The 17695-nt window shown below is 34.2% G+C and overlaps 1 protein-coding gene across 1 annotated transcript in view; it reads right to left on the reverse strand.

Annotated features, from left to right (window-relative positions):
- LOC124969946 (phospholipid-transporting ATPase ABCA3-like) overlaps positions 1-17695 on the reverse strand; it is a 137545-nt gene that overhangs the window by 60587 nt on the left and 59263 nt on the right. The window contains exons 12-16 of the mRNA XM_047532949.1: positions 11491-11620; positions 8866-9020; positions 8510-8665; positions 8063-8273; positions 5377-5527 (exon numbers count right to left, since the gene is read on the reverse strand). Coding sequence (XP_047388905.1) covers positions 5377-5527; positions 8063-8273; positions 8510-8665; positions 8866-9020; positions 11491-11620 — 803 coding nt within the window. The remainder of the gene's footprint in view (positions 1-5376; positions 5528-8062; positions 8274-8509; positions 8666-8865; positions 9021-11490; positions 11621-17695) is intronic.

The following is a 17695-nucleotide window of genomic DNA, read 5'->3' on the forward strand; positions in this document are numbered from 1 at the left end:
AGTTTTTATATATTACTGAATTAAACTAGTATAAAAAGAATTAGGATATTAAACTCAAATATAATAAGTAAAAAACATACACAAAAGGAAATGAGATCATGGAATTTAAACATTTCATCAAAAAATCAAAACAAAAGACAGTAATGCAGTAACTAAAGGACACAAGGATTTAAGTTGCATAGAAAACAAATTGCACAATGATGGAGGTTCTTCCTTATTACTAATGACCTTAAGTACTTTAAAGTCTCCATCAAAAGACAGAGATAAGCAGTAAATATGAAAACATACTTTAACTTTGAGCTTTCTATAAGAGACTTGCTTTAGATCTAAGTATTCCAATGGGTGGAAAGTGAGAGGATGAACAAGGATATTCAACGCAAATAGTAATCAAAACAGAGTGAGGGGGCTACAATATCAAAGAAAGTGTACTCTAAATCAAAGGAGTTTAAAGATATAAGGAAGGACATTATGTATCAATAAAAGGCTCAAAACAAGATGACATGACATTTATGCACTAATAACAAACCATCAAAAATATGAAGTGAATATTGATAGAGATAAGGGGAGAAATGGACAGTTCTATATCATTATTGGAAATGTAAAAACTCTACTTTCTATAATGGATATAAAGAAATACAGGACAATACAACAACCAATCAGATCTACCGGACATATACAAATCACTCTACCCAACAACAGAAGCATGTACATAGTCTTCTCAAGTGCACATGCACATTTTCAGGATAGACCATATAGTAGCCCACAAATTTATTTTCAATAGAATTAACATATTAACATGATACAAAGTCCCTTCTCTGGTTACAACAGAATGAAGTTAAAAATAATAACAAAAGTAAAACTGGAAAGTTTACAAATTTGTAAAATACAGTCTTAGACAATTGATGAATCAAAGAATAAATCACAAGGGAAATTAGAAAATGCAGAAGAAAAATGAAGATGCAACATTCCAAGATGTACAAGACACAGAGAAAGTATGGTAAGAAAGAAAATTTACTATTATTATGATTATGATTATGATTTTGGTACTACGGATTGAACCCAAGGGCACTACCACTGAGCTACATCCCCAGCCTCCCTTTTTTGTTTTGAGGCAGGGTCTCACTAATTTGCTGAAGGGTTCACTAAGTTGCCAAGACCAACCTCAAACTTGCCCTTTCCTGCCTCAGCCTCCTAAGGCACTGAGATTACAGGTGTCCACCATTTATATTAAAAAAACAAGAAAGATCTCAAATTAGCAATCTGACTTTACACCTTAAGGAACCAGAAGAACAGCAAAACAAATCCAAAGCTAGCAAAAGAAAGAATATAAAGGTTATACCAGAGATAAAGAAAATAAAGTAAAATAATAAAGAAAATCAATTAAATCAAAAGTTGGTTCTTTGAAAATATCAATAAAATTGACAAATCTTTAAGTTGATGGACTAAGACAAAAAGAAGATTCAAATTACTAAAATAAGAGTTAAATGTGGACACATTATTAAAAATTCTGCAGAAGTAAAGGGATTAGAAGTAAATACTATGAATAACTGTATGCCAACAAACTGAGTAACTTAGGTGAAATAGTCAAAATCCTAGAAACATAATACCTACTAAGATGAAATCATGAAGAAATGGAAAATCTGAGTTGATTTATACCTCGTAAGGACACTAGATCAGTAATCAAAAATCTACTCAGTAAAGAAAAGCCTTGGTGGGATGGCTTCACTCATGAATTCCACCAAACATTTTTAAAGAAGAATAAGTACTAATCTCATCATTTTCCACAAAATTTAAGAAGAGGGAACTTTCTTAAATCATTCCCTGAATGTAGCATTACCCTGATACCAAGGACACATAAAAACACTACAAGAAAACTATAGGCCCAAATCCCTTATGAACACTGATATAAAAATACTCAACAAAATTCAGCAGAATATTAAAATTACTATAAAAATGTTCAGCAAACCAAATTCAGCAGTGTATTTAAAGAACTATACACCATTACCAAGTTGGATTGTTCCTAGAATGTAAGTATGGTTCAACAGATGGAAAATCTATCAGCGTAATAAATGATATTAACAAAAAAAAAAAGGAAAAAACACATTATCATTTTAATTGACACAGAAAAAACATTTGACAAAATTCAACTTTCTTTTATGGTTAAAAAAAAACACTTGAAAAACTAGGAATAGCAGGAAACTGTCTCACCAAAATAAAAGTGAACATGAAAAACCTGTAGAAAACATCATACTTAATGATAAAAGACTGAAAACCTACTTTTGCCACTATTTACCATAGTATTAGAAGTTCTATGCAGAGAAATTAGGAAGGAAAAGAAATAAAAATAATCTAAGTTGGAAAGGAAGAAGTAAAATTCTCTCTTGAAAGATGATAGCACTTTATCTGTGTTTGAAATCCTAAAAAAAGGTATTATAAAAAAGAAAACTATAGGCCAATATCCCTGATTAATATAGGTACAAAAATCCTCAGTAAAAAACTACCAAGTTAAATTCAACAGCAAATTAAAAAGAGCATTCAAACGACCATGATCAACTGAGATTTATCCCCCAAATGCAAGGATGGTTCAATATATAAAAACGAGTAAGTGTGGGCTGGGGTTGTGGCTCAGTGGTAGAGAGCTTGCCTAGCATGTGTAAGGCACTGGGTGCAATTCTCAGCACCACATGTAAGTAAATGAATAAATAAAGGTCTATCAACATCTAAAAAATATTTTAAAGAAACAGTAAGTGTGATATGCTACTGTAGCAGGACAGAAACCATATGATCATTTCAATAGATGCAGAAAGCATTTTGACAAAACAACATCTTGTCATGATAAAAACTATCAACAAATCAGGCATAGATAGAATATATCTCAACACATTAAAAGAAAAGCTCACAACTGAAAAGCATATTCAGTTGTGTAAAGTTGAAAGCTTTTCCTCTAAGATCAGATACAAGACATGGATGTCCACTATCAATCAACACATCTATATGACTTAGTACTGGAAGTCCCATTCAGAGCAAGTGGACAAGGAAAGAAAATAAAAGTCATCCTAATAAGAAAGGAAGAAGTAAAATTATCTGTTTGCTAATTACTTGATCTTATGTATAGAAACCCCTAAAGACTCCAACAAAAAGCATAGAACTAATAAAGGAATTCAAAAAACTTGCAAGATATAAATTCAATGTGCAAAAATCAATATTATTTCTTTATATTAACAATGAACTTGGGAAATAAATTAAGAAATCAACATCCAGAGTAGCATAAAAAATACTTAGGAGTAACAGTAACCAAAGGGATGGAAGATCTGTATGCTGAAAGTTATAAAACCCTAATGAAAGAAATTGTACATGATACAAAGTACTAAAATGGTATCCTGTGATCATGGATTAGAATAATTCATATTATTAAGATGTCCATATTACTCAAAGGAATCTACAGATTCAATGTAATCCCTACTGAATCTCTTGGTCATTTTTCTCAGAAATGGAACAAATGGCTGCAAAATCTTATGGAATCACAAAAATCCCAGACAGTTAAATTGGAACTAAATTGGAAGCATCACACTATCTAACTTCGAAATCTATTACAAAGCAGTAGCAATCAAAACAACATGGTTCTGCAATAAAAATAAACACTCACCAATGGAAACCAATGGAACAGGACAGAGGGCCTGAAATAAACCCACACACAGCCAACTGAACTTGTCAAGAGTGCCAAGAACACAAATGGAGAAAGGAGAGTCCTTTCAGTAATCAGTGTTGGGAAAACTGTAAATCTACATGCAGAATCATGGAATTGAACTCCTACTTTATAGCATATATAAAATCATCTCAAAATGGATTAAAAACCATTAAGTTCCAAGACTTTAATTCTGTGAACATAATAAAAATTCAAATATTATTTCAAAATTATTATAAGTGATATATTTGATTTTGATTTAAGTTTTTATAGGTGATCCACATCTGGGACAATGGAGGGAAATTGATTAAAAGACCTGAAACTGTAAAACCACTAGAAAAAAACAGTGTAACACCATTTGTCTATACAAAGATTTTTTGGTTATGACCCCAAAAGTTCAGGCAACAGAAGCAAAAAATTTAAAAATGGAATTGCATCACACTAAAAAAAAACCTTTGCACAGCAAAGGAAACAATCAAAAGAGTGAAAAGACAATCCATGGACAAGGAGAAAATACTTGCAAACTATTCATTTCATAAAGGACTTATACATTTTCATACCCAAAATATATAAGGAATCCAAAGAACTTGATAGCGAGGAAATAATCCAATCAAAAATGTGCAAAAGACTTAAAAAGAAACTTCTCAAAAGAAGATTTACAAATATCCAACAGCACTACTAATAATCAGGGAAACGTAGATTGAAACTACAGTGGGATATCACCTCATGCCTGTTAGAATGGCTATTAGATGGAAGACAAAAGATAGGAAGTTTCGGAGAAGGTGTGGAGTAAAGGAAACCCTGTGCACTACTGGTGGGATTGTAAATTGGTACAAGCATCATGAAAACAGTATGCTGTTCTCAGAAAACTAAAAACAGAATTGCCAGAGGATCCAGTCATCCCACTTCTGGTTATATATTCAAAGGAACTGAAATCTGTATCCCAAAGAGATATTTTTCACTCCTATGTTCATTGCAGCATTTTCACAGTTACTAAGACATGAGGGAAAACTAGGTGTCCACCATTAAATGAATGCATGATAATGGTAACCAGAGGCCAGTACAGGGGGTAGATGACAGGGTGTTGATTGAAGGGTACAAAATTTCAGTTATACAGGAGGAATGAGCCTTAGTGAGCTCTTATACAGAATGGTGATGATAATACTTATTATTTATTATATAAGTTGTATATTTCAAAACTACTAAAGAGTAGATTTTAAATGTTTTCTCCATAAGTATATGGGGTGATGGATTTGATAATCAGCATGACTAAATCATCTCACAATATAAACTTTTAACAAAATATCACAATGAATCTCATAAAGAAATATGTATAATTATTTTTTAATTACAACTAAAATTGAAAGGGAAAAAATTCTTTGTAAAACAAAAAGAAATAAGATTCAGTTGGCTTTACTGTACAAATTTACCAAGAATTACCAATTATTTGCCATATCTTACCACTAATTATTATTAACCTTCAAGAAATAGAAATAAAGCATGGCTAAATTAAATCTAACTTTTGTAGCATCCCTCTATACATTAGTGAAATCTTAATCAGCATTCTAACTAATACTTGTCAAATACAGCAACTAGGAAGAATCCATTTGTCAAGTCTAAGGAGACCTAGAAAAATAATAGTGATTTCCAGTGACCCCAAACCATTCATCCGACATTGTTTGGATCCATACCTGTGTGTGTACTCCTTGGGTAGGACAAATGATAATTCAGCTGCAATATTGTTTTCCATACTGGCAGTTGGTACATGATCTTTAATCAGCTCAGAGATTTTTTCAACATCACAATTAGGATTCTTTACCATGATTATGTGATATCCCACACCTGAAAGATTCATTTATAAAACCAAATCAAGATGTTCTGGATATTTTGTATTCCTTAAAAGCCATTTTTAGTCTCCATGGTTCAGGTTTTCTAGGTGCACAGAGATAAAACACAGCAGGTCACAACTCAGTTGGCTTTAACTCTAGGGAGGTGCATTTCTATAGTTTACAAAAGGTGCTCCAAGAGTCTAGGGATGATGATGGTTTGGATATCAAGTTCCCAAAAGTCCTCTGTGATATAATCTCCTTTCTTTCTAAAACTGCAATTGGGAGTAGGGAGGACAATGGTAAATATTAACTAATTCATTCCATACATAACTATGGCATATGTATTATGAACTAGGCATTATTCTAGGGCCAAAGGATGAAACAGTCAAAAAGGTAAACATCACAAGGATGTCTATATAAATTAGCAAAATGTATACTGTGTTAGATAGCATTAAGGAGAAAATACATTTGTCCGAGGAAGTACAAGATGAAATCATGGTCATCAATTCACACTGTACTTCCTATTGTGTTGAAATTTTAACTACACCCAGGGAAGACCTGACTGAGGTGATACTGAGATTTGCAAGTACAGAAAAAAATATTTAGATTGGAAAAAAGTCATTAGAGAGTCCATCAGAAAATACCTCAAATTTTTGTCTCTGATAATGATAACAAAAAGGCATATCTGGGATTTCAAAGAGTAGAGTGGCCTCAGGAGATTCTCTGGCTCAATCGCCTGCTTTTAGCAAGGAAGACATCATTATTCCATTTCAAAAATAAGGAAATCGAGGCCCAAAGTGCTACAAATGACTTATCCATAATTTACAAACTATTGAAATCAAAGATCTCTGTAGTATATCTACACAATGCTGACCAAACCAAAAAAAAAATTCTCTTTATTTTCTCCTTTTGAGTCATGACACTATGAGTCAATTTACCTAGTCCATCATATTTAGAGTTTTTTAATCTTTTTTTTTTTTTTTTTTGGTCTGAGGCTAGGTAGTTATTGAGATCTGTATGATATAAATTTATGTCATCATTGAACAAAATGCAATAATGACTTTTTATACCTAAAGAATGATTAAAGAAAGTGGGAATGAAAGAAAGGACTAACTAGGGAGATCCTTGTTAATAGTTACAGTTTACCATGTTTAAGAAGAGATCTAACATAGGAAACTATTACTTTTTCATTTTTACATATCGAGTAAAGAATACAGTAATACATAATGTGATAGTTGACACTGAATATCAATATTGCTATCTCTGGGCCTAAACTGTCATGTAAGTTTTAATAAATGTACATTCTTCCTGATTGTTTCACTCAAATATGCCACCAATCTGCCCAAATTTTCAAATTCAGTCTACTCCAATTAAACACATAATCCATCCCCTCCAGGAAACAACAACACAAGTTCTTGCCAATAAAAAGTTTCATGTTTAAGAGGCTTCATAGTTATGCTTAAACACAAATGATTCTCAAGTTATCAACTCATTCCTCTTACAAATTTCTTTAATCTTTGGGCTGCAGTAGTTTCATATCTAGCATATTCAGCATTTAAACTTGTTAAAACTTTTTTCTTTTATAGATTTGTATTTCCTTCCTTCCAGCACTATTTAAATATAGCTATGATTCATGGAAACATGGGCTTTGGGGTTACAGGGACCCAGGTCCAAATCTCTGCCACTTACTACCTGACTTTAATATTAAGGAAATGGAGCCCTAGTTTTCTTCTCCATAAAATGGAAGAGTTCTGAAGATTAGACTAGATAATGTGTAAAAAGTGTGAAACCTAGTAATTCACTAAGAGAAGATACATAATTAAGGTGAGTTGAATGAATTCTAATGCCAAATTAGAGATTAATGGAATGAAGTGACTCTATTCTCATTGATTTGTATCCTCCAATTTAGAAGCATTTACTTGTTTGAAACATGTAATTTCAAAACTCAATTATATATTGTCTAATGTTATTCATGTATTAATCTTGTTGACTAAACAAACTATGTGTCCACTGATGTAAAAGAATGTTTTATTCCACTATACATTCACTTCCTGCCCAATAAATTATGATTGATCAGCTGCCACATTTCAGTAATATTTCATGAAAATATGTTGGAGAGTATTTTAACTTACTAGGGATTTGATATTGATTTGAAAAACGAAAAAATAGAAGTCAGATACCTAGTCACTGACTTTCTGCCCTAGAAGTCATGATTCTACCTACTAAATCTTTTGGCAGGATAAATTCATTCCTATGACAAATTACCAGTTCAACAGAAGCCATATGCAAGAAATAAACATGATGCTTGTGGAATCAATAAAGAGCACTTTCAAACTGTGGATATACTCATTGGGACATAATAGGAGAAAAATCACTGAATAGGTAGGTTATATCTACATTACAAAGAACCATGAAAAACAACCAAAACAGGTTAGACCTAATGGATAAAATTAAGTCTGTAGAGAGATGAAAATGATGTTAGAAGAATAACACCATTTAGATGTTAGAATAGCACCAGCATCCAAAAATTGATCACAAGGAGAGAGACCATATAATTTTTTCAGGAATACTGAAGAGCCACAGCATTGCAGGGTCCCCAAGACCATGATGGCAATGCGGTCACCCAGGATGTCAGCTTCATCCATGTGATGCGTGGTCAGTAAAATGGTACGGTCCTCTTTATACTGCTGAATGAGATTCCAGGTGGCTCTCCTTGAGATTGGATCCATGCCTGATGTTGGCTCATCAAGGATCACCACCTAGAGACCAGAAAAACAATTTCAAGACTATATTTAACTCATGCTATGCTACTTGTGAGATAATTTTGGGGACATATTCAAGCTAAGATCAGAATCCAGAACAATAAGAATGCTGCAAAATTAATAATGTCAAACCCATGACAACATTGTATCAGCTAGATGAATAATGGGAATCTTATCATTTGGCAGTTGGATTCATATCAGTTCTTCAGGGTTCCATTTTGACTGTTACTCACCTTGGAGCCCCCTATAAATGCTATCATAATAGAGAGCTTGCGCTTCATTCCTCCACTCAGATTCCCTGAAAATTCATTACGCTTGTGTTTCAGGTCAAAAGCAGTTAGCATTTTATTAATTTCTTCAGTATGCTTCTTGGGAGGTACTCCTTTTATCTAGAACGACAAGTCAGAATTTACATAGTACTTCCAACTTAGCTTTTACAGAACTTTCTAACATAGTTATCTAGACTCATTTTTTTCATTCTCTTTGCCTCCCTTTCTGATAAAAGAATGAACTTCCAATAAAGGTAAGGCTGTTGGTCCTTGGTCACAGTGCTGGAAATATGTGGAAAAAATGAGAGAAAAGTACATACCACGCAGTAGAAATAAAGGTGTTCTAATACTGTCAACTTTGGAAACAGTATATCATCCTGGGGGCACAAGCCCAAGCTTTTCCTGACTTCAACCATCTCCTTTGAGATGTCATAGCCACTAATGTAGACCTTTCCGCTGGTAGGAAGATAGAAACCTAGAACAAAGCAAAGACATGACAGGACCTTAACTTTAATAAGAGACACTGCTCTTTAGCACCTAAACTTCACAGTGTACTTATAGATTATGGAAAAGAATTAGGAATATCTCCTATGTAAGATGTCTGGTAAATATCAATGATTATAATCTGGTGATGGGAAAAGAAATAACTTTTCCCTTTCTTTGTTTAACCTTATATTCTCAATGAGTACAAAGTAATCTGAAATATCTGAGCAGTATGAGTGTTTGAAGAATATGCTGCACTCCAATGTTCTAGTACTACTATTTGCCACTTGATAACATATGTGAACCACATTATGACCTGAGCACTGCTGAGCATATATACCACATTTTCTTCATCCATTCATCAGTTGGTGGAGAGTTAGGCTATTTTCCATTTCTTCACTATTGTGAACAGTGCTGCAATAAACATGGGAGCACATATGTCTCTCTGACAATTATTTCATAGTATTCAATCCTTATGTATTACTAAAAAGAGCTAAAAAAAAGGAAGAATCTTGAAAGCAGTTAGAAGGAAGTAATTCATGATGTACAAGAGACTCTTTATAAGTGGCAGCTGGTTTATCTGAAAAAGTCATGAAGAACAGAAGGCATGGACAATTCTATATCCAGTGAAACTAAACTTTAAAGGTAACCCTATGTAACCAAAACTCAGCAAGGTCTATACTAGTAGACATATCAAACAAGAAATGCTAAAATGATTCCTTTAGGGTAAAATAAAAGAACACTGGACATTAAGTCAAAGCCACACTCACAAATTCACATATTGAATGATTTCACTTATATAAAATATTAAAAACAGCCAAATCCCTAGAGCCTGAAATCAAATTGCTGGTGGTCATGGGCTGGAAACATGGGAAACTGGGAGGTGATGGCTAAGGCATGGTGGCTCCTTTTTCAGGTACTAAAGTTAATTAATTGGATACTTTAAAATGGTTAAAATGGTGAGTTTGATATTACATTAATTTTGCCTCAATGAAGAAAATTACCACTTAGAAAAATTAACAAGACATGACTCTTGCCTCAAACAACTTAAATCTCAAACGGAAGCAAATGACTCAACAATGGTAGTACATGATGGAATTGATTACACATGTATTTGTTGAACCCTTATTGTTATTAAGGGACTATTCTAATCACATGGAGCATTCTGATTACTAAACAGAGATAAAAGTTATTACTTCTCACTGTTGTTTTTGAGCTAGACTTTAATAAAAGAAGAGAGTACTTTTTTGTTTTGTACCCAGGATTGAACCCAGGGGTTCTTTACCACTGAGCCACATCCCTAGCCCTTTTTAATATTTTATTTAGAGACAGGGTCTCACTCTCTGAGTTACTTAGGGCCTCACTAAGATGCTGAGGCTGACTTTGAACTCGCAATCCTCCTGCCTCAGCCTTCCAAGCATCTGGAATTACGAGCATGCACCACCACGTCTAGCCAAGAACAGAGTATTTTGAAAGGTGGAGTGATAGTTTAGGCAATTCCAGGGAAGAGAAGGCTATAAATACATGCACACAAAAGAGTGCATAATGCGTTTTTAGATTACAAGTATATTGGTTTCCAATGGTTGCTATAACAAATTACCACAAGCTTGGTGCCTTAAAACAACACTGATTTATTCTATTATAGTTCTAGAAGCCAGAAGCTTAAAATCCATGTCACTGAGTCAAAATAAAGGTGCCAGAAAGACCATCTAACTTCTACATCATACTTGCAAAATCTTTGTCTTATAATGTAGCAAGCACAGGTTCCAAAGATTAGGATATGAATATACATCTGGGGCCCATTATCTTTGGGACAACTTCCAAACATACATAAAAATGGAATGTGCTTCACAATAACACATGGAGAAATGTTCAGTCAATGGTAGATGATACTATGCTGATTACAACTATGGCAATGATTCACCAAACAATTATGTGACATTGATTATGAAGCAATTCCTTAAAAAAACAGAATTATAACTGAGGTTCAGGAGGAACTTGAAGATAAGAATTATTTTTCATTGCTTCTTGCCTCAAAAGTACGACTATTCAGTTGACTTACAAAGGGAAACTCAGCCTTGCTCTAGACTTTTGCCTGATACTCTAGAACCATTCTTGTCACTTCTTTATCTTTTCTGTTCTCTGGGCATAAAATATTCCCTGTCTTTTTGCATTCTCGTCTGAATAGCCTTGTAATGTACATCTCCCTCCTATCAGTCAGTGGAATGGTACCCTAAGCAGTGGTACCAGAATGGTGCCACTAAGTTTAATGCTCCCAGTATACAAAAATAAACACTAACTTTTAAATTTTATAGTAAATGATTTGTATTTTAAGAAGAGAACGAATTAGTCAGCAACTGTATGTATCAGTTAAATAACAATGATGTCACTATCAAGAATGTACACAGAGCCTCAGAGTTTGGTCCACTGGATCTGTACCATGGGTGACCCTGAATACACACCTGTAAGAATGGACAAGGTGGTGGTCTTTCCTGCTCCATTAGGTCCTAGAAGAACAGAGATCTGTCCCTCATAGAAATTCAAAGACAAATTCCTCACTGCTACTACAGTAGCATCCCCAAATGTGAATTCCTATAAAAAAGAAAATGTTAACTTTATATCTATTACTATCATTTATAAAGGACAAGTAGTTTTAGTTAGATCATTAAGGATGGGAGAAAATTTTAAAATACAATAGATAAAATTGTGAAATAAATAAATAATACTTAGAAGCAATATATGCATAGACCTTCAACTAGGTCTGCAAATTCCCCCAAAACAATCTCATTCAGTTACCCTTTGTTCCAGTTACCATCTTGAAATTGATGAAGTCACTGTCTGCTCTACTCAATATCTTTTTATGTTGCAGGTCTGTCTGCTGGAAATCTATTATGCTTCATTGTCCTATGAACACTCCAAACTCTACTCATAAACACACCTGAAAATGTGCTCTTCCTGCTATGTTCTTTATCTCCAGGAGTGGCACCATTATCTACCTACATGTACACACCAGAAACTTGGGATTGACTTTCCTTAGACATCATCACTCTATATTTCCTCTACTAAAACTCATCAGTTACTAATCACTGCTGATCAATTCATTCATTTATTCAAAAAGTAATCATCACATGATTGTTCTGTGGCATAAACTGTGTAAAGTACTATGAATGCATTTATGAACAAGACAGACATGGCACCTATTCTCGAAGAAACAGAAAAATATGCAAGCATGCACATATGTAGAAACATACCAAAATATGATTAGATATTGTAATAAACACTAGCTGAAGATGTCACTTCATATAAGGAAGTCATAAGGTTCTCTCAAATCATATCCTTTTAAAGATACAAGTTTAACTGATATTAACAGTCTACTCCAACATATAAAGATACTGGAAGTGGTCACACTCATTCTCACTGTTAGGGAAAAAAAAGCTGAAAAAATTGAAAATCATCACTTCTTCTTAGATCCATGAGAAAATTGAGATCACAAGGCAAACTGATGCACCAAAACTGAAGAGGCAGATAAATACAAAGGAATCACAGCTGACTGAGAATACAGGCCACTAGGGCCAGCAACTTTTAGGAACATGTAAATGGTAATGGACAAATTGCTGGATACTTTGTGTAAACTAATTCAAGAACTAAATATTCCTGTGGGCTCTGTCTAAGGAGGTCTGCACACTTTCCTGAGCTTAACTGCCAAGAACCCCAATGGTTTCTCATGGTGAAGATCAGGGGGAAAGAAACCTCTCCTGCTTCCAGCAAGCAGGTAAAGAATATTCTGTTCTCTATAAAACAAAATGCCTGTCATCGAAGAAATACCTGTCTTCATCAGAGCCTAACAGGGAGAGAAGAAAAATGTTTCTAAGGATCTATTAAGAGAGAGAAAAGGGGCCGAGATTGTGGCTCAGTGGGCATGTGTGAGGCACTGAGTTTGATCCTCAGCACCACATAAAAATAAATAAGCAAAAAAAAAAAAAAAGGTATTGTGTCCATCTACAACTAAAAAAATTTTTTTTAAAAAGAGAGAAAAGATAACCTACTAGAACAGGAGGAAATATTTGCAAATTATAAATTTGATAATGGTGTAGCATTCACAATACATGAAATACAATTACAACTCAACAACATGGCCCAATTAAAAACTGGCAAAGTACTTGATTAGATGTTAATCCAAAGAAGACGTGGGAAATGACCAAAGAACATGGAAAGATGTTCAATATTAATAGTTTTTAAGGAAGTACAAAAGTGCTGTAACATAAATTAACCTTGGAAATATGCTAAGTGAAAACAGTGAGACACCAAAGACCTCATTTTAATTTTCCATTTATGCAAAATATCTATAATAGGAAAATCCATAGAGGAAAGCAGATTAGTGTTTTCCAAGGTCAGGGGGAAGGGAAAAGTGGTGAATGCTTGCTTAATGGGGGTGATTGAAATGTCCACATTCAAGAGGTTATGGTTGCAAAATACCGTGACTGTACTAAATGTCACTGAACCATACGCTCTAAAATGGTTAAAATAATACATTTCATGTTACATGTATTCTAGTAGAATAAAAAGAGATTGCTTTCTAATCTTCATTGCTAACTGCTTTATATTTAAAATAGGCATGTATGTTTAATTATATTAAATGTATTTTATATCTAATGCGATGTCTACCCTTCTCTTCCAGTGGTGAATTAACTAATTGAAATTTAAATTTTAAGCAAACCTTGTATTCCTGATAGATACTCCCCTGTCACCATGTAATATCCATTTTATATATTGATAAATTACATTTGCTAATATTTTGCCTAAAATTTTTATATTTATGCTCATAAATAGTGATCATTTTTTGATTCATTGTACATAATTGGGGTACAACTTTCATTTCTCTGGTTGTACACAATGTAGATTCACAACGTTTGTGTAATCATACATGTACCTAGGGTAATGATGTTTGTCTCATTCCACCATCTTTCCTCCCCCCACTCCCTCCCCACCCCTCAATTCCCTCTACACAATCCAACATTCCTTCATTCTTTCCTTACCCCCTCCCCATCCCCTGTTGTATACTATCATTCACTAATCAGAGAAAACATTTGGGCTTTGGTTTTATTTGCAATTGGCTTATTTCACTTAGCATGATATTCTCCAACTCCATTCATTTACCTGCAAATGCCATTATTTTATTTTTCTTCATGGCTGAATAGTATTCCATTGTGTATATTATATATCATAGTTTCTTTAACCATTCATATACTGAAGGACATCAAGGCTGATTCTACAATCTAGTCTTTGTGAATTGAGCTGCTATAAACACTGATGTGGTTGCATTACTGTAGTATGCTGATTTTAAGTCCTTGGGGTATAAACTGAGGAATGAGATAACTGGGTCAAATGGTGGGTCCATTCCAAGTTTTCTTTCTTTTTTTTTTATTGTAAACAAATGGGATACATGTTGTTTCTCTGTTTGTACATGGCGTAAAGGCATACCATTTGTGTAATCATAAATTTACATAGGGTAATGTTGGTTGATTCATTTTGTTATTTTTTGCCCTTCCCCCCACCCCTCCCACCCCTCTTTTCCCTCTATACAGTCCTTCCTTCCTCCATTCTTGCCCCCCTCCCTAAACCTAACTCTAACCCTAACACTAAACCCTCCCATGCCCCATTATGTGTCATCATTCACTTATTAGCAATATCATTCTTCCTTTGGTTTTTTGAGATTGGCTTATCTCACTTAGCATGATATTCTCCAGTTTCATCCATTTGCCTGCAAATGCCATAATTTTATCATTCTTTATGGCTGAGTAATATTCCATTGTATATATATACCACAGTTTCTTTCTCCATTCATCAATTGAAGGACTTCTAGGTTGGTTCCACAATCTGGCTATTGTGAATTGAGCAGCTATGAACATTGATGTGGCTGTATCTCTGTAATATGCTGATTTTAAGTCCTTTGGGTATAGGCCAAGGAGTGGGATAGCTGGGTCAAATGGTGGGTCCATTCCAAGTTTTCTAAGGAATCTCCACACTGCTTTCCAGAGTGGCTGCACTAATATGCAGCCCCACCAGCAATGTATGAGTGTACCTTTCTCCCCACATCCTCGCCAACACCTGTTGTTGCTTGTATTCTTGATAATCGCCATTCTAATTGGGGTGAGATGGAATCTTAGGGTGGTTTTGATTTGCATTTCTCTTATTACTAGAGATGTTGAACATTTTTCCATATGTTTGTTGATTGCTTGTAGATCTTCTTCTGTGAAGTGTCTATTCATTTCCTTAGCCCATTTGTCGATTGGATTATTTGCATTCTTGGTGTAGAGTTTTTTGAGTTCTTTATAGATTCTGGAGATTAGTGCTCTATCTGAGGTATGATTGGCAAAGATTTTCTCCCACTCTGTAGGCTCTTTCTTCGCATTGCTGATAGTTTCCTTTGCTGAGAAAAAGCTTTTTAGTTTGAATCTATCCCAGTTATTAATTCTTGCTTTTATTTCTTGTACTATGGGAGTCCTGTTGAGGAAGTCTGGTCCTAAGCCGACATGTTGAAACTCTGGACCTACTTTTTCTTCTATAAGATGCAAGGTCTCTGGTCTGATTCCTAGATCCTTAATCCATTTTGAGTTTAGTTTCGTGCACGGTGAGAGATATGGGTTTCATTCTGTTGCATATGGATTTCCAATTCTCCCAGCACCATTTGTTGAAGAGGCTATCATTTCTCCATTGCATATTTTTGGCCCCTTTGTCTAATATGAGAAAATTGTATTTATTTGGGTTTGTGTCCATGTCCTCTATTCTGTACCATTGATCCACCTTTCTATTTTGGTACCAATACCATGCCGTTTTTGTTACTATTGCTTTGTAATAGAGTTGAAGATCTGGTATTGCGATACCCCCTGCTTCACTCTTTCTGCCAAGGATTGCTTTAGCTATTCTGGGTTTTTTATTCTTCCAGATGAATTTCATAATTTCTTGCTTTATTTCTGTAAGGTACATCATTGGGATTTTAATTGGAATTGCATTGACTCTGTATAGCACTTTAGGTAGTATGGCCATTTTGACAATATTAATTCTTCCTATCCAAGAACATGGGGGATCTTTCCATCTTCTAAGGTTTTCTTTAATGTCTTTCTTTAGTGTTGTGTAGTTCTCATTGTAGAGGTCTTTCACCTCTTTTGTGAGATTGATTCCCAAGTATTTTATTTTTTTCGAAGCTATTGTGAATGGGGTAGTTTTCCTAATTTCTCTTTCTGAAGATTCATCGCTTATGTATAAAAATGCCTTAGATTTATGTGCATTGATCTTATATCCCGCTACTTTACTGAATTCACTTATGAGATCTAAAAGTTTTCTGGTGGAATTTTCTGGTTCCTCTAAGTATACAATCATATCATCAGCAAATAGGGATAGTTTGAGTTCTTCTTTTCCTATTCGTATCCCTTTAATTTCTTTGGTTTGTCTAATTGCTCTGGCTAGAGTTTCAAGGACGATATTGAATAGAAGTGGTGAAAGAGGGCATCCCTGCCTTGTTCCTGTTTTTAAGGGGAATGCTTTCAGTTTTTCACCATTTAGAATGATATTAGCCATGGGCTTAGCGTAGATGGCCTTTACAATGTTAAGGAATCTTCCCACTATCCCTATTTTTTCTAGTGTTTTGAGCATGAAGGGATGCTGTATTTTATCAAATGCTTTTTCTGCATCTATTGAAATAATCATGTGATTCTTGACTTTAAGTCTATTGATATGGTGAATGACATTTATTGATTTCCTGATGTTGAACCAACCTTGCATCCCTGGGATGAAACCCACTTGATCATGATGCACTATCTTTTTAATATGTTTTTGTATGCGATTTGCTAAAATTTTGTTGAGAATTTTTGCATCGATGTTCATTAAGGATATTGGTCTGAAATTTTCTTTCCTCGATGTGTCTCTGTCTAGTTTAGGTATCAGGGTAATATTGGCTTCATAGAATGAGTTTGGGAGGGTTCCCTCCTGTTCTATTTTATGGAATACTTTGAGGAGTATTGGAATGAGCTCTTCTTTAAAGGTTTTGTAGAACTCGGCTGAGAACCCATCTGGTCCTGGACTTTTCTTTGTTGGTAGGCTTTTGATGACGTCTTCTATTTCATTACTTTAAATTGGTCTATTTAAATTGTGCAAGTCCTCCTCGTTCAGTTTATGTAATTCATATGTCTCTAGAAACCTGCTGATGTCTTCGAAATTTTCTATTTTGTTGGAGTATAGATTTTCAAAATAGCTTCTAATTATTATTTGTATTTCATTCGTGTCTGTTGTGATATTTCCTTGTTCATTCCAAATTTTAGTGATTTGGGTTTTCTCTCGTCTTCTCTTTGTTAGTGTGGCTAAAGGTTTATCAATTTTGTTTATTTTTTCGAAGAACCAACTATTTATTTTGTCAATTTTTTGTATTGTTTCTTTTGTTTCAATTTCGTTGATTTCGGCTCTGAGTTTAACTATTTCCTGTCTTCTACTACTTTTGGTGTTGGTCTGTTCTTCTTTTTCTAGGACTTTGAGCTGTAGTGTTAGGTTGTTTATTTGTTGAGTTTTACTTCTTTTATTAAATGCGCTCAATGAAATAAATCTTCCTCTAAGTACTGCTTTCATAGTGTCCCAGAGATTTTGATATGATGTTTCTTTGTTCTCGTTTATCTC

The sequence above is a fragment of the Sciurus carolinensis genome, chromosome 18 (genome assembly GCF_902686445.1).
Source record: "Sciurus carolinensis chromosome 18, mSciCar1.2, whole genome shotgun sequence".
Classification (NCBI taxonomy): domain Eukaryota; kingdom Metazoa; phylum Chordata; class Mammalia; order Rodentia; family Sciuridae; genus Sciurus; species Sciurus carolinensis.